Raw genomic sequence first — 27,809 nt, forward strand, 5'->3', positions numbered from 1 at the left:
ATTTTTATTTGCTAAATCTGGTTGCTCTATGCCTGGCCAACCAGCCAAGGAAAACCCAGCACAGGGAATTTGCTGCTGTGCCTCCTGCTCAATGTTGCCACATTTAGCTTCCACCTGTCACTGCCCTGCTCCAGAACTGTGCATGGCTCCCATCCACCTCCATAGCACAACCTGAACTCCCTGGCTGCTGTGCTGGGCCTTGCTCTTCCTCCAGCCCAGCTGACATGCTTGGGCCCTGACCCACATCTACTGCTCATGTTTTCTCTGCTGGCATGTGGCCCGCCCACTTCCAGATGCAATTGCAAACACTTATTGAGCCCCTACTGGGTGCAGGCACCATGCTTAGTTCCTCATCTGCATAATCTCATTTGATTCTCACAAAACCTCACACCGGGCAGGGAACAGAAGTGACCCTATTTTATTGATGAAGAAACATGACCCAACCCAGTGATCCTTAAAATGAGTTCCTGTGTCAGCAGCAGCAGCAGCAGCAACACCTGGGACCTTTTTAGAAATGCAAACTCTCAGGCCCTGTTCCACACCTATGAATCAGAAACTCTGAGGGTGGGGGCCCACCCATCTGTATTTTAATAAGACACCCCCACCCCACCCCACCCCCGCCAGTGTTTCAGATGCACTCTAGTTTGAGATCTGCTGTTCTTTTTTTTTTTTTTTTTTTTTAATTTATTTGACAGACAGAGATCACAAGTAGGCAGAGAGGCAGGCAGAGAGGAGGAAGCAGGCTCCCTGCTGAGCAGAGAGCCCGATTTGGGGCTTGATCCCAGGACCCTGGGATCATGACCTGAGCCAGAGGCAGAGGCTTTAACCCACTGAGCCACCCAGGCACCCCGAGACCTGCTGTTCTGAGAAGTGAAGTGACTGCAGCAGTTACCCACCCAGTATTTGGCATCCAGACCTCTGCACCAGGCAGAGGTCTAGAGGATGGCAGAAGACTGCCAGGCAGGGTGTTCATGATCTCACTGAGCACCTTACCTGGGCCAGTCACTAGAGATACTGCAGAGACCCCACAGTCTTGTGATGGATGGGGAGAAAAGAAAGGACAGACAGGTAGTCTGGCAATTGCTACCCAACATAACTAGGCTTACAGGAGTCCATAGCAGGATGGGAGGGGTCAAGGACGGCTTTCCCAAGTAGATCCCCAGGCTTGAAAAATAAGTTGTAATTAGTTAGATGAAGAAGGGTGGATATGATGTTCCAGGTGTAGGAACTACTTTGTACAAAGGCCTGCAGAGCTACTGGAGGGTGGATCAGTCTTGAAGATGAGGCAGGGGCGGCGGGGGGGGGGGGGGGGCGGAGGAGGTATCAGATTGTGGGAGGAGGGTTCTTTGCCCTCAGAGCAAAGGAAACAGCTTTAATGGGTATTGAGAAAAGCCCTCTGGCTTCCTGGTGCAGCAGGCACTAGGGAAGATGAGGGCGGAGTGTAGAAAATGCAGGGGTGCCAGGCCTTCCCCCACCTCTAGACTCAGACTGCTTCTGCCCTGCAAGGCATCTGCAGACACTCAACCCCCAATCGCAGGAGTGGGCAGGTGCTCAGTGCCAAGACCCCCATCGCCGATCTCGAAGCCCGCTCCTTCCGGGACTGAGAGGCGGGACTGGGGAAGCGGGGCCCGTCACTGCCCCACCCTCTGCTGGCCCCACCCACCCTCCAGCCCCGCCTGCTTCCGGCCCCGCCCCCTGCCTCTGGCTCCACCCTCCACCGCTGGCTAGAGGAAGCCGGGCGCTGGGCTACTGGCCTCGGTTGCTTTTGCCTCCCGTGTTCCCTTTTCCCTGCTGATGTGGCAAAGGCCGTGGGCCTCCTGGGGCCTCTTCTCCCAACTTTTCAAGGACAGGCCCTAGATGTGGCCAGGGATTCCTGGGCTGGAGCGCAGGACACTTGCGTAGCTATCCCCTCTTCTTGCCAATGAAGCCTTTGTTGCCAGCCAAGGACTGACCCGGCTTGGCCAGGTTGCCTGGCAGTGTGGACGGAGACTGGGCAGTTCCCGATTCCAACTGTCCTTCCCGGGAAAACGTCAGTTTGGCTGACCCTTAGAATCCGTTTGCAATTTCTAGACTAGGGAAGAATACTGTAAGATCATTCACCACTGTGTGAAGTGGAGTTTTCTGAGGTCTAAAAGCTCGCAGGACTTACCAGCTGCCCCATGGGCTTGACCTTCAGCGGGAGAACCTCCTGTTCTTCCGCTTTTTATTTGGGTATACCTTCTGCCCCCACCCAGTATCTGGCATCCAGGACCATGTTTCACCATGCTTTGCAATTCCACGAGGGCCCAGCATGGTGCCCTCCACTTAAATAGGTGTTCAAAAATATTGTTTAGGGAAGATCAATGCCTGCTGGGCTCTGAGTTCTATATAGATGGAGTGTGTATCCTAGGGCAAGGGCCCTCTAAGTGAGTGGGGTGGTGAGTAAAGGCACAGATGCTGGAGAGAGAAAGTGATGTGAGGAGATGACCCATCTAACCTTGAATATCGGGCAAAACCATGGGCGCTGAGGAGCCATGGATGGTTGTTAGGCATGAGAGGCACAACACTGCTAGTCATTGGATTAGATCCTTTGTGAATGTTATTGTACTGTGCGGGCCCTATTGTTCTCTATACCTGGACAGTTCCCCCTCTGCCCTCTATCTGTGTAGTTAATGCGACTCCGTTTTCATTTTTTATTTTTATTTATTTTTAAAAGATTTTAGTTATTTACTTGTCAGAGAGAAAGAGAGAAAAAGCACTAGCAGGGGGAGTGGCAGGCAGAGGGAGAAGCAGGCTCTCTGCTGAGAGAGAGCTCGATACAGAACTCAATCCCAGGACCCTGGGATTATGACCTGAGCCAAAAGCAGATGCTTAACCAACTGAGACACCCAGGCGTCCTGCCAACTCATTTTTTAGTTCCCAGCTCCACTGTTACTTCCTTGGGGAAACCTTCAGTGGCAGACAGACCCTAAGGTGACCGCCCCCCCCCCCCCGTGCCCCCACCTCCTCACATTCATGCCTTTGTGGAATTCCTTCCTCCTGAGTGTGAGTGGGAGTTGTGACTTGCTTTTAACCAATAGACTATGGCAAAGGTGTTAGGATGTCACTCCCGTGCCTGTGTTATGTAAGAGTCTTGCTAGCAGAGGCGCTCTGGAGACTCTCCTCGGTAACCTGGTGAAGTAAACCACCGTGTTGAGGAAGCCCACATGGCAAGCAGCTATGGGCAGTTCTAGGACCTATGGCAGCCTCCTGCAGATGGCCAGCAAGAAGTCCGGGTTCTCAGTCCTGCAGCCACCAGGAAATGACCTCCCTCAACCCAAGGGAGCTGGAGCCCCCTGAGCGGGAATATAGTCCCGCTGTCACCTTGATCGTAACCTTAGAGGAGTCCCAGAGTAGAAGACCCAGCTAAACCATGTTCAGACTACTGACTCAGAAACTGAGATAATAAATGTACGTTGTTCCAAGTCTCTAAGTCAGTAGTGACTTGATAACAGAGCAGTAACTAACTAATACACTTTCTGGCTAGGTTAACTCCTTGATGTAGGCTCTCGTAGCATCATATGCCTTTTCTTTCCTTCTTTCTTTCTTTCTTTCTTTTTTTTTTTTTTTAAGAATTTATTTATTTGACAGAGAGTGAGAGAAGGAGAGAGAGCACAAGTTGGGGGAGCAACAGAGGGAGAGGGGGGAAGCAGGCTCCCTGCTGAGCAGGGAGCCTGATGCGGGACTCGATCCCAGGATCCTGAGATCATGACCTGAGCCAAAGACAGAGGCTTAACCCACTGAGCCACCCAGGTGCCCCTCTTTCTTTTTTTAATGTGCTTTTTCATCCTCCTCTTTTTTGTGGCTATTTATTTATTTATTTATATTTTTTCTAAGAATTTATTTATTTGACAGGAAGAGACACAGCGAGAGAGGGAACACAAGCAGGGGGAATGAGAGAGGGAGAAGCAGGCTTCCCACTGAGCAGGGAGCCCGATGCGGGGTTCGATCCCAGGACACTGGGATCATGACCTGAGTGGAAGGCAGACGCTTAACAACGGAGCGACTCGGGTGCCCCTGTGGCCATTTATGTATATATACCATTTGATGAATGCTGTGTCTTTGTGAGGGCAATTGTGCGCATCACCTTGCCCCCAGACTCTCTCTTGGTGCCCGACACACAGAAGAAAATCTACAAGTATTAGCTGCATGTGTTAGTGAGTCAATGCTCTTATTTAATCTTTACGACAACCTGGCTAAGTGGGAACCGTTGTTACATACGAAGAAAAGGAAACCAGTTATTACCAGACACTTGAAGGTATACTAAACAAAATCTTATTATCTTATACCTACAAATTTTGGTTTATATATGCCACCGTATCCTAATTTTTAGTGTAACTACAGAAGAAATGCTTTAGAAGCAGGGGGTAGATCGCATGGCATGACATCCTTCATGTATTTTGTGTTTTCTAAAAAGCGCAACCATCCAAAAATACTTGGCGGCTCCTTTGATTTTCCCAAAGATTTAACTCTGACTTAAATCATTCTTTGGAAACTCCCACCCTGTCACTGTCCTTTTCTGACCTGACACAAACAGGCCCTCACTGGCCAGCGCTCCATGTGATTCTAGCTCTTTGCCAACATCATGCTCATGGATTTCATAAATTCTACGTCTCTGGCAAGATTTGCAGGTTTTTCTTGGTACGCCCCATGTGCCATACTCCCAGGGGTCAGAGCCATCTGACTGCAGGACGCTGTTAAACTCCAAATCCAATCTGCTTGGATCTCTGCTCAGAAGCCTCCTGCAGCTCCCAGTCTCACACCTCCAACTGCCCGCCTCCTCTTCCACTCCGCCCCCTCCCCCACTCCACCTCATGGGTCCACAAGCACACCAGGCACACTCCCCACTTTGCCCTGGCAGTTCCCACAGTGCCTTTTCCCCAGACACCCTCATGGCTGGCGCCTTCACCCCTCTCAAGATGCCACTTTTCTACCCTGACCACTCCTATCCACCTCTGTTGTTCTAATCATTTCCAGGACCATGAGTGACCTTTTTATATGCTACATACTTTACTGATTTATGATATTTGCTGTTTGTCTTCCTCTCCACAAGAACGTAGGCCCCATGAGGACAAGACCTGTCTTTGCGGATATATCCCAAGAACGGTATCTGGCACAGAGGAGGTCTCCAGTAAAGGTCATTGGTTGGGGGTCCTACATCGTTGATGGTCTTGCTTCTCACTCAAATTCTCCATCCCCTGCCGCTGACCCATCTCCTTCTGGCCTCTCTGCCCAGGACTCCAGCCCCTGCCTTGGTGATACGACTTGTCGCCAGCGTCTGCAGGACTCCGGAGGGCCTTCCCGGGGCGCCAATGTGTTGACCTCGCTATGTTCCTGCCACGTCTCCAGCAGGCGTGAGACACTAAATTCCTGTTTGTGTTTTGTTTAAGGGCAAGAGGATTAGGGAGGAAGGAGGAAGGAGATGATGAGGGAAGCAATGGGCAGAGTGGAGAGGGGGGAGAGAGGACCGTCACCCGTCTCCTTGGGGCCCCCCACCCAGCCCTACCCTCCAAGCAGCTCGGAGGAGCAGCCAGCCGGCGCGGGTGAGGGCTGCGTGCCACGTACCCTGAGCCGAGTGCCACGTGGCCAAAGCAGTCCGGTTGAGTCACGGGACACATAGCCACACTACTTTGTAGAGTTTGGTGTGTGGAGTATTTTTGTTTTTTACAGCCCAGCTGTCTGTGTAATGACTTCCTTCCCTCGGCCTTGTTCACGGAGGTGTCCCGGAGCGACCAGCTGAGTCACCACATTCCTCGCGGCTTAAAACACTGGCCCCAGCACCAAGGCCCAGTTCCTTCATGGAGACAGGACCTCTTGAGGCAGGCAGGGGCTGTCCAGAAAGATGGGCTGTGGAGCTCCCCTTTCGAACCCGCACCCTTCCTTCCAAAAAACGTGGTTAAAAACCGAGTTAAAATGGAGAGAAATTCCATCTGCTAAGCATGAGGAAGGGAATGGCTACATCCGTGTGCCACAGCCTGAAGAATTATTTGTCCACGACCATGAAGTCAGTACCAAATGAGGGAGTTGGGGGGGGGCGGGGACGAGGCACGGATGTTCGTGTCGCGTGAAGAGACAGAAACACAAAGGAAGACTGGGGACTCTCAGTGCCCGGCTGGCAGGAACAGAAAATGGCTTAGCCCGTCCATAAAATAAGCAGGTAATTCTCAGTAACATTACGTATGCATAGGACACAGAGGTTAGCCATTTCACTCTTTGTAATATAGTTGGAAAGTTTGCTCAGATGCACATAAAACGAGGAGGTTATTTAGAATAGCATTACTCATGGCATAGGTGAACGGGAGGCAAGTGATGTGCTCAAGGAAGGAGCTAGTAAACCACAGTGGAGGCCTACCTCAGAATTCCACACAGCTCTGAGAAGTAATGAAATAGGTCTGCCTGCTGGAGCGTGGACTTGCAGAGAGCTCAGTGGGGAAAAACAGTCCAAGAGCTTGAAAGCATAACGCTTCTCATTTTATTGAGATGTAACCGATGTACAGTAAACCACACTTATTTAAGGTGTACTATTTGAGTTTCAACATATGTAATTACCCATGAAACCACCACCATGATCAAGATAATGAATATATCGATCACCTCCAAGTACAAGTACACCAGTATGGATTCAAATGGACAGAGGTCTAACACCTGTGGTTAAGTTTTTCTTATCTATTTATTTATTTATTTTTTAAAAGATTTTATTTATTTATTTGACAAACAGAGATCACAAGTAGGCAGAGAGAGAGGAGGAAGCAGGCTCCCTGCTGAGCAGAGAGCCCGATTTGGGGCTTGATCCCAGGACCCTGGGATCATGACCTGAGCCCAAGGTAGAGGCTTTAACCCACTAAACCACCCAGGTGCCCCTGTGGTTAAGTTTTTTTTTTTTTTTTTTAATTTTTTTTTAATTTATTTGCCAGAGAGACAGTGAGAAAGAGCATGAGAGAGGAGTAGGTCAGAAGTAGAAGAAGACTCCCCGTGGAAGTAGGAGCCCGATGCGGGACTCGATCCCAGGACTCCAGGATCATGACCTGAGCCGAAGGCAGTTGTTTAACCAACTGAGCCACCCAGGCGCCCCTGTGGTTAAATTTTTAAAATGTTCAATGGTGTGTAATATAATCCCATAGTTATGGGGTGCCTGGGTGGCTCAGTGGGTTCAAGTCTCTGCCTTCGGCTCAGGTCATGATCCCAGGGTTCTGGGATTGAACTTCACATCAGGCTCTCTGCTCAGCAGGGAGCCTGCCTCCCCCACTCTCTCTGCCTGCATCTCTGCCTGCTTGTGATCTCTCTGTCAAATAAATACATAAATAAAATTTTTTTTAATCCCATAGTTACATTAATGAAAAATAATTAGATATCCTGAAAAAAATCTGGAAGAACACACATAAAACAAAATTATGTTCATTGTTGGGGATCTTGCGAAAATAGCCTGGCCCTGTTCGGCTAGTGCATCTGGCATTTCAGTAGGACTCTTGCCCTACTTTATGGTTTCCAGGTCTCCTGTGAAGGTTTAGTACACTAGAAATTCATCATTATGGTCCTCTAACTTTGAGTAACTTTATTAAAATGTCACTGAGGTCCTCATAATGAACCCCAACGCAAGGCGTGCCTGACTCTTGTTCTCCATCCCCACATCAGACTTCCTTCCCCCCACTAACTTCCTTCAGCTCACATCTAGGACAATCATCATACCTCCAGACTGGAGATATTCCAGCAGAGGAGTGGTTGCAGCTGGGGACAAAATAGTGATTCCCCAGCTTGTTTGCAAATCCATCTTTTTTTTTTTTTTTTTAAAGTAATCTTTATGCCTATCATGGGGCTCGAACTCATGACCCTGAGATCAAGAGTTGCATGCACCACTGACTGAGCCAGCCAGGTACCCTGCAAGTGCATCTTTTATTTTTTTAAAGATTTTATTTATTTGAGAGAGAGTGAGCGAGAGAGAGAGAGAGAGAGAGCGCGCGCACAAGTGGGGGGATGGGCAGAAGGAGAGGGAGGAGCAGACTCCCTGCTGACCAGTGAGCTGAATTTGGGATTTGATCTCAGGACCCTGGGATCATAACCTGAGCTAAAGGCAGATGCCCAACCAACTGAGCCACCCAGGCACCCGCAAATCCATCTTTTATTACCATTCTTCACATATCTCATAAGTACAGGAGGGGCAAAGATTTTGGGGGTAGGGGGCATGTTTAATTTGTCTGGTTATGGGTTTTATATAAAAGCAGTCATTAAATGTGGTTGTTCTTTTGTCCCTGGCTTCTTCCACTCCACATTGTTTATGAGTCTCCCATGTTGTTGTGTGCAGGTGTGGTTCGTTTTTTGTGCAGTATAAAGCATTCCATTGAGTAAATATACCACAATTTATCCTTTCTACCAATTGCCATATGGGTTGTTTCCAGTTTGGGGCTATTTTAAATAATGCTGCTGTGAACAGTCTTGTACACATCTACGTATCTCTCTTGGGTATATACTTTGGAGCAGAATTGCTGGGTTATAGGTATTCTTATGCTTCATTAAAAAAAATAATGCCCAACTGTTGCCCAAAGTACACTTCCCCCAGCAATGTATGAGAGCTCCCCTTGTGCATTCACCAACAGTTTTCTTTTTTTTTTTTTTTTTTTTTTTTTTTAAAGATTTTATTTATTTATTTGACAGACAGAGATCACAAGTAGGCAGAGAGGCAGGCAGAGAGTGAGAGAGGGAAGCAGGCTCCCTGCTGAGCAGAGAGCCCGATGCGGGACTCGATCCCAGGACCCCGAGATCATGACCTGAGCCGAAGGCAGCGGCTTAACCCACTGAGCCACCCAGGCGCCCTCACCAACAGTTTTCATCGGAAACTGGTACTATCAGACTTTGTATTTTAGCCATCTGTTCGGTTTGTAGTAGGTGTTCTCTCTGCTTCATTTCCCTGATTACTAATGAGGCTCAGCAACTTTCATGCATTTATTAGCCATTTGGATTTTCTTTTTTTTTTTTTAAGATTTTATTTATTTATTTGACAGACAGAGATCACAAGCAGGCAAAGAAGCAGGCAGAGAGAGAGAGAGGAGGAAGCAGGCTCCCTGCTGAGCAGAGCCCGATGCGGGGTTCGATCCCAGGACCCTGAGATTATGACCTGAGCTGAATGAAGGCAGAGGCTTTAACCCACTGAGCCACCCAAGCACCCCCCATTTGGATTTTCTTTATGTGAAGCCAAGACCTCTGTTCTTGCCTGTTTTTCCACTGCTCTGTATTTTTCAATATTTCTTTATAGTAGTTTTTTGTATATTCTGGATATAAACCCTTTGCCAGTTATGTGTGTTGTTAATCTTTCTCCTCTGTAGCTAATGGTGTTTCTTGATGAACAAAAGTTCTTAACTGTAAAGATTTTATTTATTTATGTGAGAGAGAGAGAGAGAGCATGAGAGGAGAGAAGTCAGCAGGAGAAGCAGACTCCCTGCCAAGCAGGGAGCTGGATGCAGTTCTCCACCCCAGGACTTCAGGGTCATGATCTGAGCTGAAGGCAGTCGCTTAACCAACTGAGCCACCCAGGCATCCCTAAGTTCTTAAGTGTAAAGAAGTCCAATATATCAATCTCTCACTTGAGGTTAGTGTTGTTTTGGTCTTGTTTAAAAAAACTTACCCTCCCTTGAGGTCATAAAGATATCTGTACGTTATCTTTTTTTTTTTTTTTTTTTAAAGATTTTATTTATTTATTTGACAGAGAGAGATCACAGTAGGCAGAGAGGCAGGCAGAGAGAGGGGAAGGGAAGGAAGCAGGCCCCTGCTGAGCAGGGAGCCCGATGTGGGACTCGATCCCAGGACCCCGAGATCATGACCTGAGCCGAAGGCAGCGGCTTAACCCACTGAGCCACCCAGGCGCCCTCTGTATGCTGTCTTTTAAAGCACTATTGGTTTACCTTTTGTATTTTAATCCATAATCTAATAGAAATTTGGCTTTTGAGTGTGGTGTGTGATGGGATTCCAATGCCATTTTCCCCATATGGATATTCCATTGACTCAACACTATTTATTCAAAAGTTCATTTCCCCACACTGTTCTGCGATCTAACATTAATCTGTCTTTTTTGGGCGGGGGGGGGGGTCTTTCTTTTGTCCATTGGTTTTTGCCTACTCTTATGCCAATACCACACTGTCTTAATTATGAGAGCTTTATTACAAATTTTGTGAGTGGATAGAATAAATCCTCTCCACCTTATACTTCATCAGGAGTAAGGTTAGCTGTTCTCAGCCTTCTGCAGTTACATATAAATTTTTATTAGAATGATCTCATCAAGTGCCATGTGAAAATCAACTGGGATTGCTTTGAATCTATAGACCAATTGAAAGCCTTACAGTATTGAGTCTTCTCATCTATTAACATGTTTACTCTCTCCACCATTCATTTGTTCTTTAATGTCTGTTAAAATGTTCAAGGTTTTCTCCATAGAGGTCGTACATGTCTTTTGTTAGATCCATTTTTGGAACTTTGTATTTTTTTTTCTTTTGCTATTTCAAAACTCTTCTGACTATTCTTAAAAAATAATTTTCTGACATTAGCTGGAATATAGAAGTGAGGTTGAGGGCGCCTGGGTGGCTCATTGGGTTAAAGCCTCTGCCTTCGGCTCAGGTCATGATCTCAGGGTCCCGGGATCGAGCCCAGCATCGGGCTCTCTGCTCAGCAGGGAGCCTGCTTCCCTCCCCCCACCCTGCCTGTTTCTCTGCCTACTTGTGATCTCTGTCAAATAAATAAATAAATAAAAATCTTAAAAAAAAAAACAAAACGAAGTGAGGTTGAGTTTGGTATATTGATTTTGAAACCTGGAAAAGAGCCTTCATCAGAACCTGCCTGACCATGGTGTCACCCTGATCTCAGCCTGCTAGCCTCCAAAATGGGAGAAAATAAATTTTTGTTGTTTATAAACTATCCAGTTTGTGATATTTTGTTATAGAAGCTACACCAAGGCAATAATTTATTGGTTCTAAAAATTTAATTGAGATTTCTTAGGGTTTTCTACCTATACAATTGTGTCATTGTTTTAAATTTAATTTTTAAAAATATTTTATTTATTTATTTGACAGACAGAGATCACAAGTAGGTGGAGAGGCAGGCAGAGAGAGAGGAGGAAGCAGGCTCCCCACTGAGCAGAGAGCTTGATGTGGGGCTCGATCCCAGAACCCTAGGATCATGACCTGAGCCGAAGCAGAGGCTTTAACCCACTGAGCCACCCAGGCGCCCCCAATTGTGTCATATTTGAAGAAAGACAGTTTTACTTTTTCCTTTCCTATCTTTATGACTTTTTATTTTCTTTTTCTTGCCTTATTGCCCTGGCTAGGACAGCTTGTAAAGTGTTGATTAGAGGTGGTAGTAACTAATATTCTTCTCTGTTCCTGATTTTAGAGAGGAAAATGCTCCCTATTTTACCATTAAGAATGCTGTTGGTTCTAGATTTCCCCCCCGTATCTCATATATCAGATTGGGAAAGTTGTCTTCTATCTTTTTTTTTTTTTTTAAGATTTTATTTATTTATTTGACAGACAGAGATCACAAGTAGGCCTAGAGGCAGGCAGAGAGAGAGGAAGGGAAGCAGGCTCCCCGCTGAGCAGAAAGCTTGATCTGGGGCTCGATCCCAGGACCCTGGCTGGGTCTTGACTTGAGCCAAAGAGAGAGGCTTTAACGCACTTGAGCCACCCAGGCGCCCCGATTGTCTTCTGTCTTTAGGTTGCTGAGAGTTTTTGTTGTGAATAAATGTTGAATTTTGTCAAATGCTTTTGTTTACCATCTATTCAGATAATCAAATTATTTTTCCCTTTTAGTCTGCTAATGTGGCTGGTTGATTTTTAACTGTTAAACCAATTTGCATTCCTGAGATAATCTCTACTTGGTTATGACTTCTTAACCTCTTAATTTTTTTTTTAAGATTTCATTTATTTATTTGACAGACAGAGATCACAAGCAGGCAGAGAGAGAGAGAGGAGGAAGCAGGCTCCCTGCTGAGCAGAAAGCCCGATGCGGGGCTTGATTCCAGAACTCTGGGATCATGACCTGAGCCGAAGGCAGAGGCTTTAACTCACTGAGCCACCCAGGTGCCCCTTATCCTCTTAATCCGGTCTGTATTTGATTTGCTAACATTTTGTTTAGGATTGTTGTACTGATGGCCATGAGTGATAGTAGACTATATTTTTTCTTATCATGTTCTTGCCAGGTTTTGGTGATACAGTGATGCTGACCTTATAAAATAAGTTGGGAAGTGTTCGCTTTATTTTCTAAGAGAACTTGTATAAGATAGGTACTACTTCTTATTTAAAATTTTAGCTAGAGTATTTTATCTTTTAACCTACATGTCCTCATATTAAAATGTGTCATAAATATCCTGTAGTTGAATCTTGTGTTTTGTTTAAATTTGCCCTGTTGATCTTTTCCTTTTTGTTAGACTATTTAGTCCACCTACATTTAACATAGTTATAGATAGGGTGACAAACCATTCACATCAATAGTCCTGTGGCCTGCTTTTTGTCCTACCTTGTTTTTGTTCCCATTTTCCTCTTTTTTTTTCTTCTTTTGGATCAAGTATTTTTTTATTATTCTATTTTATCTTTCCCATTAGGTTTTTCCACACTGTGGTAAAAGAAACACAACATTTGACATCATAACTATTTTTAAGTGTAGTTTCCTAGTCTTAAGTACATTCACATTTTTGTGCAACCAGTTTCCAGAACTCTTTTCATCTTGCAACACTGAAATTTTTTTTTCCTTCTTGCAACACTAAAAACTTAAAAAAAAAATGTAATTAAACAATAATTTCCTATTCATTCCTCCTCCCAGTCTCTGGCAATTACCATTCTGCTTTCTGTCTCTGTAAATTTAACTATTCTAGGTGCTTCATGTAAATGGGGTCATACAGTATTCTTTTGTGACTGGCTTATTTCATGCAGCATTATATCTTCAAGGGTCATGTATATTGTAGCATGCGTCAGGATCCCCCCCCTCTTTTTTTTAGAGAGAGCACCCATGCGGTAAGAAGAGGGGAAAAGGGAGAGGGAAACAATATAAACCTAGAAGTAGAATTTTTGGTACATATGGTAGTTCTATGTTTAATTTTTTGAGGAACCATCATACTGTTTTTCCACAGCAGCTGCACTATTTTACATCCCCACAAATAACACACAAGTGTTCCAATTTCTCCGCATCTACGCCAACATCTGTTTTTTTCTTTTTCTTTTCTTTTTTGGATAATAACCATCCTGATGATTGTGAAGTGGTATCTCATGATTTTTATTTGTCTAAGCTTGGCTTTTATCTCCATGAATGTAATGTGTTTGGCTGTTTTTTGGTCTCTGATAATTCCTTTTATTTGGGGTCATCATAAATCTGCTTCTTTGTTGTTTTACTTGTTTCCTCTTGGGGTGCCTTGTCTTCTTATGTGTCTAGCTGCATTTGTGAATTAGACATTGTAGTGCTTTTTAAAAATTGTTTATAGAAACTCTTTTAAGGTTAGAATGGTATAAAACCTCCTCAAAAGAGGTGCTCTTTAAAAAAAAAAAGTATTTATTTGATTGAGAAAGAGAGCAAGAACAGGAAGGGAGAGGGAGAGAGAAAATCTGAAGCAGACTCTGCACTAAATGGGGAGCCTGACATGGGGTTCAATCTCAATCCCTGAGACCTTGACCTGAGCCAAAACCAGGAGTGGGTCACTTAACGGACTGTGACACTCAGGCACCCCAAAGACACTTTTCTCCCCTAAGTCCTAGGAGGGTTAACATTTTAGGATCCTTTTGCTCTGTATTCAGAGCTTGACTTTATCTAGTCCACTCAGATGACTTGAAACCATCTGTGAAGGGAATGGATCACTTCCAGTTCACAACTTCTCTTAAATTAAAGCTCGTCAGGATCCTAGATTAAAGTAAAGTGTAAAGTTTTGTTGGCTTAGAGCTTGAATGTCACACTGAAGAGTCTAGAGAGGGGATGGGCAGTTACTGGTCAGTCTGCTTTGTCAGGGGCCAACATGTTGAATCTTAGTTCTGTGGTCCAGTATGGGAAAAGGAGGAAAGCAAGCTGAGCCAGTGTGGGCTAGGAATACAGAACCAGGCAGAGAGCTAGTCTATCCTCGCTGATGTGGTATAAGGCATGGGGTCTACCAGGTGGACTATAGCGGAGAGAAACCAAGACTGCAGAGAACCTGTAAGTCATAGTTCACTTGGGTCAGAAACAGGTTCTCTTCTCTGGTCCTGGGCAACCTTTCTGGCCAGTGACTCTTCTGGGCTAGCCAGTGACAACTTGTGTGATCTTGGCTGAGCCTAGATACCCTGGACAGCTTCATTATGGTTCTCTCCGGGCCTATTCTGATCCCTCCTTTTTGGTCTCCACTCACCATATTGTCCCTACTCAGTTCACTTCAGTAAAGCCTCATTGCTCTTAGGATAGGACTTAAATTATTACCAAGAACTTCAAGGCTGTACATGATCTGGCCACTGGCCACCTCTCCAGCCTTATCTCCTCCAATTATCTGCCTCATTATACATTTTCCTTCTTCTTTGTTTAAAGCACCACGTATCCTTGATGACCACAGGGCCTATGCATGTGCTGTTCCCTCTATAGGGAGTATTCTTCTTGCCCCTGTTTGCCTATTGTAATGGACTAAATATATGTATGCCCCCAAAATTCATATGTTGAAGCCCTAACCCCCCAGTGTGGTTGTATTTGGAGTAAGGGGGTCATTAAGATTAATTGAGGTCATAAGGGTAGGGTCCTGATCCACTAGAATTAGTGTCCTTGGAGGAAGAGACACCACAGAGCTGATTTTCCCTCTCTTCCTGCGCACAAATACTGAGGAAAGGTCATATGAGGACATAGCAAGAAAGCAGCCATCTGCAAGCCAGGAAGATTGTTCTCACCAAAAACCAAATTGGCTGGGGCTTTGATGTTGGATTTCCAGCCTCAAGAACTGTGACAAAATTTATTTCCCTTGTTTAAGCCACCTGGTCTATAGTGTTTTGTTATGGCAGCCTGAGCAGACTAATACATCTAATTTAACCCCTATTTTTCCCTTTAGGCTCCATACTAACTATTTCCTTAAACATCTTTGAGCCAAAGCCTCCTATTAGTGGATCTCATGGTACCACGTACTGTGTAAGATTTATGTTTTTGATTATTTGACCAATGTCCGCCTTACTTACTAGACCGTAAGGTACATGAAGGTCTCTGGATTTTTTTTCAGGGCTGCATACTCAGAACCTAATACCAGGCAAGGCATAATGTGCTTTGGGGGGAGGGGGGAAGGGAGGTAGGTGGGGACAAACAGTGCCTTGAGCTGGGAGTGTTTTATGGACATTCAAACCCCTCTCTGACCCAACAGAAACTATATATTTATAATCAAGATGTGACTCTAGGATCCTGTGATAAGCCTCAGGATCCTGCCCGTCATGTCTGACTCAGGTCCTGGACTGAACTGGGCTGGGCTGGGCCAGCAGAACCCCATTTATAAGGACAGGCAGAGGACTGGCTCTGACATCAGGACACCATTATATGTCTCTTACAGTGTTCTCTTGAGGATGAAGTCATGACTTTGTAACTACTATTCTATATTATACACACAATTGTACTCCCCCTACCTGTTCCCACAAATTAGTTTGTTTTTAAAACCAGAAATTTGTCTAATGGGCAGTTGGGGCCACTGGTGTATCCGACAGGGCTCACTCAGGGTGCAGAAACCACACCAGTAATTTGAATAAGGGACCTTTAATATGAAGAATTCTTAGCTAATGAAAGATGGTCAGTAACTAAAAGGGTCGAAAGAGAGCTCCCAAGAATGTAGGCATAGTAACTATAGACTGTACCTACCATCTCTAGGGCTGAGGCAGAGTGACCAAGGAGAAGACAAACTAGCAAGTGCCTGTCCCCCAACCCCAAGGTGAGATTGGGGCCTTGTTAGAGCAGGAATGTAGCCCAGTGGATGGTGGAGACGTTTGATGGATGGCCACAGGCTATAGACCAGAAGCAGGCCGAATAACTCACTAGAGGGTGAGCACCACTGGGTCTCCCTAGACTATGGGCAACCACAGGAGCAAGAATCAGGAAGGTTCTGAACCAGGAAGCCCCTTGTGATTTCTTTGTTTTATTTTATTTTATTTATTTATTTTTTATAAATTTCTCCAACCTTCTCCACTGACAGAGCCAAACATTGTGCCACTAGCAGAAGGGAAATGTTTACAGAATTCAGCTCCAGGATCACAGGGCAAGCCAAAGAAGGGAGGCTTTAGAGCCAAGAGACAACAAGTTGGCAAACTAGATTCAGGATCTTTCTTTTTTAAAATTTATTTTTAAAGATTTTATTTATGTGTGTGTGTGTGTGTGTGTGTGTGTGTGTGTGTGTGAAAGAGAGGGTGAGAGCGTGAGCAGAGGAGAGGGGCACAGGGAGAAGAAGTCTCCCCACTGAGCAGGGAGCCTGATGCAAGGCTTGATCCCAGGACCCCAGGATCATGATCTGAGCTGGAGGCAGATGCTTAACTGATTGAGCCACCTGGATGTCCCAGAACCTTTCTTTTTTTTTTTTTTTTTTTTTTTTTTTAAGATTTTCACTTATTTATTTGACAGACAGAGATCACAAGACAGAGAGGCAGGCAGAGAGAGAGGAAGGGAAGCAGGCTTCCTGCTGAGCAGAGAGCCTGGTGCGGAGCTCGATCCCAGGACCCGGGGATCATGACCCGAGCCAAAGGCAGAGGCCTCAACCCACTGAGCCACCCAGGTGCCCCTCCCAGAACCTTTCTTTAAAAAATTGATGGGACATCCTTTTTACCCACTGATTCCTTATAATGCATCACATACTATGTTAATAGTAAGAGGAAGTATCTCACTCGATTGTCATAACTACATTAGGGATTTAAGAAAGTTACTTAAGTTCACACAGCAAGTAAGTCGGGGAGACAGGATTCAAGCCCAGTAGTTTCGAAGTCAAATCCTCCTTACCTACTGCACGCAACTGCCTCCTGGATTATTTCACTCCAGACTTGATAAATGCAACAGAAATGTTTAGAGAGGGATAGAACACTGTATGAAACCAACTATGTACTATTGATTAAGCCGGAGGCCTGTCACTCTCCTGGTTCTATAGGATCCTTCTCCTTCGAATCCTTGGTTCTCAGCTGGTTCCTGTTCCTTGTCTGTGCTCTGCCTGCATTGTGATACCTTGTTCTAGAAAAGGAGCTGGCATGTAAATCACAGAATTTTCAGCTTCTCTTCCTGTGATTGTTTAAAGTACAGACATTTTCCCCCTTGTGATTCTGTAGTGCTACCTACTGCTCAGAACTACGCAGGGAATACGATAGGAGAGCCACAGCGGGAATGTTTCTGGGGACTAGAAAACCCAACTCAAATGAGAACCAATAATATGGGGGAATTTATTGATTTACCTGACTTTATTGGTTCAGGTAAGCCTTAATCAGCCCTCCAACTCTGTTTCTCTGTCTTCTGACTTTTCCTATTCATGTGTTGGCTTCATCTTTAGGCTGGCTGTCTTCATGGTCACAAAATAGTTGCCAGCAGCAAACAGTCCTTCACTGACATTCAAGGAAATAGTGAGGATTTTATTCAATTATTGTGATGGGGAAAATATTGGATACGGATAAATGTAGGCCTCGGTAATAGATCATTCCTAAAGCAAGCAGTACAAGGTAGATGGGATTAAGTCAACTGACTTAGCAGAGAATCCACACTCACATGTGTGGAATGGGGTCTAACCCATCCAAATTGCCTCCGTGCTGTACAATGGACAATGGGATAGACTGGATGTTAGAAGGTGTATCTATCGGGATAGACTAGGTTTTGCTGTGGTAGCAAACAAGCCCCAGTCTTTTTATAACAGCAAAGTTTATTTCTTGCTCCTACTACATGTGTACTGTGAGTCCCCTGGGGGACCACTATTTAATGTCTCCTCCCTTCAGGACCCAGAATGATGGAGCTATCACCATCTTCAGCGTTGTCTGTTGTTGCTGAGGGAAAGAGATTATACAGAATTGCCTACTAGCTCTTAAAGCTTGGACCTGGGAATACATCTACTCACACATTATTTGACCAAAGGAAGTGGCGTGGCCATCCCTGACTCAAAACTCTAAGGAAGTACAATCCTATCATGTGCCTGGAAAACACACCAGAAAAGTCTGGTGGCTAGCATTAATGTCCACTACCACAGGAGGCCAGCAGAATACGCACCACAGAGGGCTTATGGAGACCACCCCAGTTTTTGCCCACTTTTTGTTGGGAAAGGAATAACTTATGGTTTTGATTGCTATGTAAAAAGAAGCCTCCCTACTCTGCAGAAATCAGGAAAACTCAGTACTTACTTTCTGTGTGACTATTCAAATGCCTCCCAGGTGTTGTGCCATTAAGTGGAGTTAATGGTTGTTTGAGGGACTTCTTTTAAAATATTTCCTCAACTTGGGGTGCCTGGGTGGCTCAGTGGTTTAAAGCCTCTGCCTTCGGCTCAGGTCATGATCCCGGGGTTCTGGGATCAAGCCCCGCATCGGGCTCTCTGCTCCGCGGGAAGCCTGCTTCCTCCTCTTTCTGCCTGCCTCTCTGCCTACTTGTGATCTCTCTCTGTGTCAAATAAATAAATAAAATCTTAAAAAAAAAAAAAGATATTTCCTCAACTCAAAGCAATTCTCTTTTTTTTGTGGTCTTGATCCACAGAAGTGAGTTTCTCATGGACTACGTGACCTGTAAGCTGGTCATGATTGTTCTGGGGGAGGGAAGGGACACCTGACACAAGTTGGGTCAATTAGAGTCTCTTCTCTGAGATTTTGGGATTGGAAAGATCCCACAGAGACTAAAAAATTAGTGTAGCTGGAATTATATCATGTACTTGGGAGTAGCTGGCAGACGTATTTTTCCATTGTATTACCTGGAAGGAGAGAAAACAAGCTTGTGGTGAGAGTCTTACTGGTAACCCTCTGCTTCCAATCCATCCAGAAGTCCATCTGGGTTCTTGCTGGCCTAAGAGACCCATCCCTTTGACCCCTAAAAAGCCATAAGATAAATCCCTCCTCCTTTTTTTAAGTGGCCTGAGAGAATACTGGTACTCGCAGCCAGCAAACTCCTAAATGGTACAAGTTCTTTGGCTCTGGACCTTGACACACACAAACACACACACACACACACACACACACACACACACACACACACACACACACGATCACAGGTGTAGCCTATTCCAGTAAAACAGAAGTCAGGTGTCGATTCTATTGCATCAACTATACTTCTGGCAGTTTCTTTCCTGCTTCGGAAAGCTCATCAGCATGTGAGTGGGTTCAGATGACATTATTATAGCGATCACCTGGAATCTGCTTATTTATTTTTTTTTAAAGAAAAATAATTTGTCTCCTTGGGTAAATACTATTTGTGATATACTTCCCAACTGGTTATATTCCTAACTCAGTAACTGGTTATTGAGTACATGCTGTTTTCTCTGCCTGGAGTCCTTCCCTCCTCCCTCAATTCTTCAGACTCAGCTTCCATGGAAGGACTTTCTACACTCTCCTATATTGTATTAATTATGTCCTTCTCTCTGATTCCCAAAGCAGGTAGCACATACATGTAGTGTTACAGATTTCCTTCCATTTTTTAAGGTTTTTTTTTGTTTTGTTTTGTTTTTTTTTGGTTGTTGCTATTGTGGACTTTAAGGATTTTATTTACTTGACAGAGAGGGAGTGCACAAGCAAGGGGAGCAGGAAGCAAGCTCCCTGCCGATCCCAGGACGCTGGGATCATGACCTGAGCTGAAGGCAAATGCTCAATGGGCTGAGCGACTCAGGTGCCCCATATTTCTTCCAAAAGTACTTCTTTATATGCCTTTCTCATTTGAAAGTCTGATTTCCTTTGTGCTTGGGAGAATGCCTTGTTTACCTCCATATCCCACAGTACCTGGATTGGAATAAATGCTCAAAAGGTTTGTTGAGTAGATGAAGTTAACTCTAAGCAACATGTTCCATATATACCTTTTTTTTTTTTTTTAAAGATTTTATTTATTTGCCAGAGAGAGAGAGTAAGTACACAAAAGCAGGCAGAGAGGCAGGCAGAGGCAGCGAGAGAAGCAGGCTCCCCGCCCAGCAAGAAGCCCGATGTGGGACTCGATCCCAGAACCCTGGGATTACGACCCGAGCCAAAGGTAGTGACCTAACCAACTGAGCCACCCAGGCGTCCCTCCATATATACTCTTATTCATTCAAGGAATATATAGTGAGCACCTCACCATGTCAGGCCATTTTCTAGATACTGCAGATGAGCAACACCAATCCCTGCCCTCAGAACATTACAAATGATATTAAGGTCATAAGGGCTATAAGGAAAAGCAAAGCGGGATGAGGGGAGAGAGAATGATGGGGGAGGGTGGGATCTGATGTTTTAGTAGAGTGGTCTAGGTAAGTCTGAGGCGGTGACTTTTGAAAATTTTGAAATTTGGAGTAAAGGCACATGCCTTTCTGAAACCTTGGGGGTATGAAACAGCAAATGCAAACATCCTGAGGTAGGAGTGAGCCTGCGTGTTTCAGAAATAGGAAGGAGGCTAGTGTGGCTGGAATGGGGTAAAGGGGTAGGATGCAGGGAGAGGCAGTTAGAGAAGGGGAGGAGTGGTGGGTGGGTGGGTGGGTGGGGGTCACCATAGGCTCTTGGAGGCCCTTGACAAAAAGGGTTTGATTTTTGCTCTGAGTGAGATGCGAAGGCATTGAAGGCTTTAGAGAAGGACAGAAATATGCTTTGACTTATGTTTTAACAGAATCCTTCTAGCTTCTTGAGAACAAGCTCTCTGAGAGCAGAGTGGATCAGGGAGAGCAGGTAGAAGGTTACTGCAATATTCCAGGGAGAAGGTGACAAAGACTCAAAGGAGGGTATTTTAAAGGTATTTGCTATTGGATTACATGTGGGATATGTTGATAGGAAAAGAGGAGTTAACTATGACTTCAAGGTTTGGCCAGAGCCACCAGACAGATGTAACTGATCTTAAATGAGGTGGGGAAGACTGGAACGAGAAAATTGAGGGGCCAGTTCCAGAGTTTGGCTTTGGACATGTCAAGTTTGACACATTGCTCAATACTTTTTTTTTTTTTTTTTAAAGATTTATTTATTTATTTATTTGACAGAGAGAGATCACAAGTAGGCAGAGAGGCAGGCAGAGAGAGAGGAGGAAGCAGGCTCCCTGCTGAGCAGAGAGCCTGATGCGGGACTCGATCCCAGGACCCTGAGATCATGACCCGAGCCGAAGGCAATGGCTTAACCCACTGAGCCACCCAGGTGCCCCATTGCTCAATACTTTATACGTTCACTGTTTTTCAGAATCTGAGGGTTAAAATGCACCCTGATGTTCAAGTCAGCTTTATTTATTGAACATCAGGTACTGTGCAGAAAGCTTAATGGGTGCTGTCATTTAAATCTTTCAATCACTTCTACTGGCTTAATTACTAATATTTTCATTGCTCTTTTTGGATTAAAGATTAAGTGGCATGTCCAGAGTCACCCAGCCAATTATTAATCTGTGAGTACGATGGAGATCCAGGATGCCAACTTAGATGGGTCAGACTGCAGAGCTCTTGCTGTGTATTAATCTCTGGATTCTAAAGGTGGGGATCACTTTCTGAGCATATCTGCCGTAGACTTGGGCTCCATGACAACACAGGTATCTGCGATGTGTGACGAAAAAAACACAGAAAGGCCCAACCCCATCCTAGGTGTTACAGGTGACACAATGGAAGCTGTTAAGAAAGGACGGCATTATTGTACCTGCGGGGACTGATGCTTGCAAGTTCTCAAGTACCCGAAGATTTAATGTTAAAAAGCCTTCAGAGGTTGTTGTCCTTTAGAAACAAGAGACTAAAAACTGCAGTGGAGCATTGGTGGGAGGAAAGAAACACCAACTCCCAGGCGATGCTTGTTGGGAAACACTGGACCGTAGGGAGAGGGGCCGGGCAGGGACCTGGATCCCTGCCCTGCCTACATCCTTTCCTAAAGAGTAGCCTTGTGTGACCTTCCTTAGGTGGTCCTCCATAAAGACCAGGATATGGAGCACAAAAGCCGGGAACCTCTGGGGCCGCAGCATCCGCCCCCTGTGCCCTCCTTCCCCGCCCCCTTCAGTCTCCAAGCGGGGAAAAGCGGGACGACGCCTGCGCATGCGTCCGGGGCAAGGTCCGCTCCCCGCGACGTCAGGGGGCTCGCGCCCGCACTAAAGCCCCGCCCCCCCGGGCGCAGGAGGCGACCTGGGCGGGGGGCCTCGGGCCCCGCCCCCAGCCGTGCCGAGCGGGGCCGAGCGGAGCCGAGCAGCCCCGAGCGCGGCCGAGCCGAGCCGAGCCGAGCGGCCCGGAGTCGGTTGGTGCAGCTGCGTCCCCGCCGCCCAGCAGTCCGAGGCTCCGGCGTCGCCGCCGCCTCCGCGGGCCCTGCGCCGGCCGCCCGCCCGCCCGCCGGGAGGGAGGCCCGGAGCGCGGGGAGAGCGGCCCGGCCGCGGGCGCCGCCGCCGCCGCCGCTGCCAGGTGAGCGCCCGCCGCGGCCCGCCGGCCCCGCGCGCCCCCGCGACTGTCAGTCTCCGTGTGTGTGTCTCTCTCTGCCTGTCAGCCCCCCGTGTCTGCGCCAGCTGCCTCCCGCCACGCCTGACCCCCCGGCTCTACCCGCGGCGGCCGCCAGCCCCTCCCGCCCGCTGCCCCGGGTCTTTCTGTCAGCCGCCAGCACCCCCATGCGCGCAGGCTCCGCCCCTTCCCCCCGAAGCCCCGCCTTCGCCCCATCTGTCAGCACCCCCCCCAACTCAGCCCCGGGGCTCGGGCGTCCTGGGGCTCGGTGTAGACCCCGCGGGCCGCAGCCGCGACGGGAGCGCCAGGGGGCACGGAGGGGAGGGGGGCGCCCGCAGATGCCCGGCCGACCCCGCGAGGGTGCGTGTCCCAGCGCGCGGTGCGGGACCGCGTGGGCGCCCGGGAGCCCCGAGGGTGGGGGGAGCGCGCGGCGGGGCGGGGATGCCGGGCCGCCCGGAGCCCCTCGCTGCGGCTCCCGCGGGCCGCTGCGGGCGTGGGGCAGCCCCTGCCCCTGGCGTGGAGAGCGCCAGCTCCGCGGAGGAGGCAGCTGAGCCGGGGACTCCAGCCGCTTGGGGGTACAGTAGAGCCCTGAACCCCGGGACCCCCGTTTGCCCACGCGAAAACACTCACCCTGGGCCCGGGGAGCCCGGATGCCGAGAGTGGCGTGTGAGCGCAGGTTGGGGTTTCCATTCAGAGCAGCCTGTCGGAAGTGATTGAGGAGCGGGTGGGATGTGGAGCTTAGGTGGAAAGTGTTTGAGAGCTTGAGTCACTTTGAGCTGCGTGGTTTGCATTTCTGAGCAGTGATTGCCCTGGGCTTGTGCCCTGGGAGAAACTGTTCTGTGGTGGGGAGGAGAGGTTAGGTAGAGGAGCAGGGGAGGGCACACTCCTTTCTGTTTTTATCTGTGTCATGTGAACACATAGTATTTATTCAGGAGACTCCACACATCTGCGGTTTAAAGAGGGGCGACAGTAGTTTCCATGTATCCGTGTGCTTGTGCGTTGTTGTGTTGACGTTCTTTATTCGTAGTAAACTTGGCATCGCGGTATTTAGAAACCAAGAGAAAACGCGTCCTCAAACAATTGGTATTTTGCCGGATTGTCCTCAACCGCGGGGAAAGAGCCAAACGCGCACTTCATTAGCTGGAACAACTTATTCGGGCTTAATTTGTTTCTAAGAGACATACAGTGGAAAAATCCAGAAGCAGCAAAGTAGTATCAAAGAGTCTTAGGAAATTAATGAAAGGGCCCTTCTATTGCTGCCTTGGAAAGATGGTATCAAAGTAGCTGTAGAGGACAGAGCTACTATGTAATGATAAACATATTAACCAAGTTGGTTTTGTGACCTTGATACGCGGAGCAGCGCTTGATTTGTGCAGTGCTTTGTAAACGGGCAAACATTGCATGGAAATGGGGTAATTTTTGCAGAAAATGTTCTCTGTGTTTTGTTTTCATATTTAAGCATGGTTTCAGACTAGAGCAGTCTCCTGGTAGGAGTTTTTTTTTTTTTTTAAGACAATATTAAAAATTACAAAAGTAATTCACCTTTAAAGCATTAAACTAGAAAAAAAAAAGCTTGAGAAAAAAATCGTAATGCCACAAAGGATAGGAAACCACGGTTAGGTATTTATCCTTTTAGTCTGTTGTTCCTCTGCATAAGTATTTTTTTCTTACAAAAATGCTACTATACTAGGTGATTGTTTTATCATATGATTTTTTCCTACTTATAATTAGATTATGTATAATCTTACAGATTATGTATGCCTCATACATAAAGGCATGAGAGGAGGAGGATGGATGTAAGGATTTAGTGGTGATTATACATAATTCTTTGCTTAATCTGATTTGCAACTTTAAAATACTCTGAAGCTGAAAGTGTTGTGTCCTCTTCTGTAGGTATGTATTGGACCTATTTATTACTCATAAAACTTGTGTATGAGTAAGAACGTGTGTTCCCTTTGTGATACTTTAAAAAAATAAATTGGATCCTCTGCTTAGAGCGCTCCAGTAGCTTGTCATTTTAAAGTAAAATACCAAGTCCTTGCCCTGGCTAAGTAGGCTACCTCCCTCTTCTCACTTCCAGTTTTGCCAAACACATGTCTTTGCTATTCCTTTAAAACTTTAAGCGTATGCCAGCCTCAGTGCTTTTGCATTTTCTATTCCTTCTGCCTAGAACTCTGTTCCTTGGATATCATGGTTCTTGGCTCAGGTCTCTGCTCAGATATAACTTTATTAGGCTTTCCTGACCCTTCTGTGTAAAATACACCCCATTCCCCTATTCTCCTTAACCTGCCTTAACCTTACTTTTCTTCATAGCACTTACTCCCACTGGTTCGTACATATTTATTTGTTGGTTTATGTCTCCTTTCCCCCATTCACCCAGAAATGTGAGACTTTTCCACTGATGTATCCTCAGGGCTCCAAACAGCACCTGACACATTATAGCTGCTAAATATTTGTTGAATGAGTGAGTGAATGAATGCTTGTTATCTGTCCATTCTTACCACCTTCCTGTAGCCTCCTAGGCTTTTAGATCGGTTGGTCTATCCTGGAGTGGGACAACAATCCCTTAGAAGTCAAGATAGTCCTTTCCTTTACGTATCTGAGAAGAATTTTACAAGTGAGGCTTATAATCTTAGAATTATAGTCTTGATCTAACTTGAACAATCGAGGGAAGAAACATTTTTGGCAGTTGTTACTGGCTCTCTTTTGTATGCATTATCCCTTGTGTCACATTGGAAATCTTCGAAAAGTATAAAGTATCCAGTTATGTTTACAGCTGTGATTTCAATTCGGTAGTTCTTAGTGATAGTACAAGCCTCAAGAGCACAGTGAGTTTTTTTGTGTCAACAGATACCCAGAGATATAATTACAGCTTTAATGTGTTTTCATTTGAGGAGTAGCTGTTATATTTACTTATTTTCCTGGCAATTCTATCCTTTTCAACTCCTTATCAGTTTTTGGATGGCCTCACAGGTATACTTCAGATTTTTTTTCCCCTCAACATTTTAAAATAAATCCTTGATCTCTGAGCATTTTACGTCTCTCATGTGACTCTTGAACGGTTTGAAAGTAACAGTTTCATCTTTCAGTATGAAATGATATCTGTAGTAAAACATAATTGCATTTTCATTATAAGGATGGGGAAAATTGTATCTTGGGATAGAATTTTTACAGAAAGGAAATGGCATGAATGTAAGCCTTTTTAAAAGTTTGAATTTCAATTAAGCTAGTTTTTGAAAAAAAAAAAAATCCTTGTTTTTTGCTCATAAGGAAAAAGATTCCTTTGTATACAATCCAGAGACCTTCAAAAATGTTTTTTTTTTTTTTTATGCCTCAAATATACAAGAACTTGGGGGAAAATTCTAAATGAAAGTTTTCTTTTAATGGCCTAAAAGGAAAGCATTAAGAATTTATTTTTACTTGTTCCTTAGGCCTTTATCGAGCACATAGTTGGGGCAGTTCTGTGTGTCTGTACATGGGCTGCGTGACCATGGCAATCACGCTCAGTTTTAGATTACCAACCTGCTTTCTTTTCTTCCATTTTTGACAGAGGATTTTTATTTTATTTATTTGACAGAGAGATAGAGCAAGAGCACAAGAAGGGGGAGCAGAAAAGGGAGAAGAAAAGTCCCCACTGAGCAGGGCGCCCGGTCCAGGGCTCTTTTCCAAAACCCTGAGATCATGACCTGAGCCAAAAGCAGACGTTTAACTGACTGAGCTATCCAGGCACACACCAGCCTGGTTTCTTATTATTTCTTCTCTTTTGTCATTTGGTTACCTCCCTTCTATCATCATATTCTCTCCCTAAATGATCTCATCCATTCCTGGGACTTTAATACCCTTTGGATGCTACCCCCCTTCCCTTGGTTAGACCCCCTCCTGGACCTTTCTCTCATGCTAGTCTTGCATTTTTACCCATAGCCTTCCTGCTGTCTCTACTTGCTGCCCCATTGTCATCTCAAACCACCTATGCCCCAAGTATCTCCCTCTCCCCCTCCAGATTTATATGCCTCATTCCTGACTCCTGCCTCCCCTCTCTCCCAGCTTTCTTCACCCCCTGCCTTCCCTGTCTTTGTCCTTACTGTCCTCCCATTGTTCAAGCCAAACACCTGAAAGTTGTCTTCGATTCTTTTTTTTTTTTATTTATTTTCAGTGTAACCATATTCATTGTTTTTGCACCACAGCCAGTGCTCCATGCAATCCGTGCCCTCTCTAATACCCACCACCTGGTTCCCCCAGCCTCCCACCTCCCGCCCCTTCAAACCCCTCAGATTGTTTTTCAGAGTCCATAATCTCTCATGGTTCACCTCCCCTTCCAATTTCCCCCAACTCCCTTCCTGATTCTTCACCTCACATCCAACCCATCAGCACAGCCTGGTGACTGGGGCTCAGAATACCTCAACTCCTGCCTGCCCTCCATCCTCCTAATCCGGCTGCCGGCGTCTCGGGCCGGGTGACTGCTTCTGCCTGTACTTGGTCTCCCAGCTTCTGCTCCGGCCTGCTCCTCCCTTCTTCTAACCCGTGTTCGTTCCCATTGTGGCCGGAGTGATGCTACTAAAAGCAAACCAGGTCATGTTATCCTCCCCCCAACCCCGGCCCCTGCCTCCCCACCCTGCAGTGGCTTCCCACTGCACTTAGACCCACACCCACACTTCTTAATCTGAGGTGCTCGGCCTCTGTCTCTCCCTCTCCAACCTCTGCTACTTGCGCAGCCATTCTTTCAGGCTGGAACTGTCAGTTCCTCTAATGTGCCAGCTCTCCTCTTCTGTACAGGCCCTTCTCTCTTCCTTGGCACCCTTCCCCTACTCTTCTCCTAAAGATCCTTCGCCCACATTTGCTCTCAGCTAAAATGTCTGTCCTTGGAGGGGCCTTTTCTGATCACCCTTTACCTGGTAGCTTCCTCCCTGTTGTCCCCTCTTAGTACCGGTGCATTTCCTGCTTAGTGCTTCACCAATATTCTAAGTATCTCATTGATATGTTTCCTTCTTTTTTGTCTGCTCTCCCAGGACACTGCAAGACCTACGAGGGCAGAGAGAGCCTTGGCCTGTTTATGGTGCAGTCCTGGCACCCAGTGCTCTTGCCTTGAATCCAATAGGTGCGGGTCCTCAATACCTTTTGAATACTAGGTTTTTTTTTTTTTTTTTTTAAGATTTTATTTATTTATCTGACAAAGAGAGATCACAAGTAGGCAGAGAGGCAGGCAGAGAGAGAGGGGGAAACAGGCTCCTTCCTCTCTGAGCAGAGAGCCCAATGTGGGGCTCGATCCCAGGACCCTGAG

At 46.2% G+C, this 27,809-nt stretch overlaps 2 protein-coding genes across 8 annotated transcripts in view; one reads left to right on the forward strand and one right to left on the reverse strand.

Annotated features, from left to right (window-relative positions):
* The window catches only part of LPIN3 (lipin 3), a 41,045-nt gene extending 17,697 nt beyond the window's left edge, over nucleotides 1-23,348 (reverse strand). The window contains exon 1 of one of the 3 annotated variants that reach the window (XM_032350658.1): nucleotides 23,162-23,342. In XM_032350658.1, the coding sequence (XP_032206549.1) occupies nucleotides 23,162-23,221 (60 nt within the window). In that variant the 5' untranslated portion in view covers nucleotides 23,222-23,342. Of the gene's footprint in view, nucleotides 1-23,161 lie in introns of all 3 variants that reach the window. The other 2 variants (XM_032350659.1, XM_032350663.1) reach the window with 2 other exon arrangements.
* Nucleotides 1-27,809, forward strand: part of ZHX3 (zinc fingers and homeoboxes 3) — a 132,990-nt gene that overhangs the window by 2,623 nt on the left and 102,558 nt on the right. For 2 of the 5 annotated variants that reach the window (XR_004287480.1, XM_032350651.1), the window contains exon 1: nucleotides 22,751-22,891. The gene's annotated coding sequence lies outside the window, so the exon portion shown is untranslated. Of the gene's footprint in view, nucleotides 1-5,071; nucleotides 5,156-22,147; nucleotides 22,499-22,750; nucleotides 22,892-22,974; nucleotides 23,107-27,809 lie in introns of those variants that run through there. The other 3 variants (XM_032350653.1, XM_032350655.1, XM_032350656.1) reach the window with 3 other exon arrangements.

Source organism: Mustela erminea, chromosome 7 (genome assembly GCF_009829155.1).
Source record: "Mustela erminea isolate mMusErm1 chromosome 7, mMusErm1.Pri, whole genome shotgun sequence".
Lineage (NCBI taxonomy): Eukaryota > Metazoa > Chordata > Mammalia > Carnivora > Mustelidae > Mustela > Mustela erminea.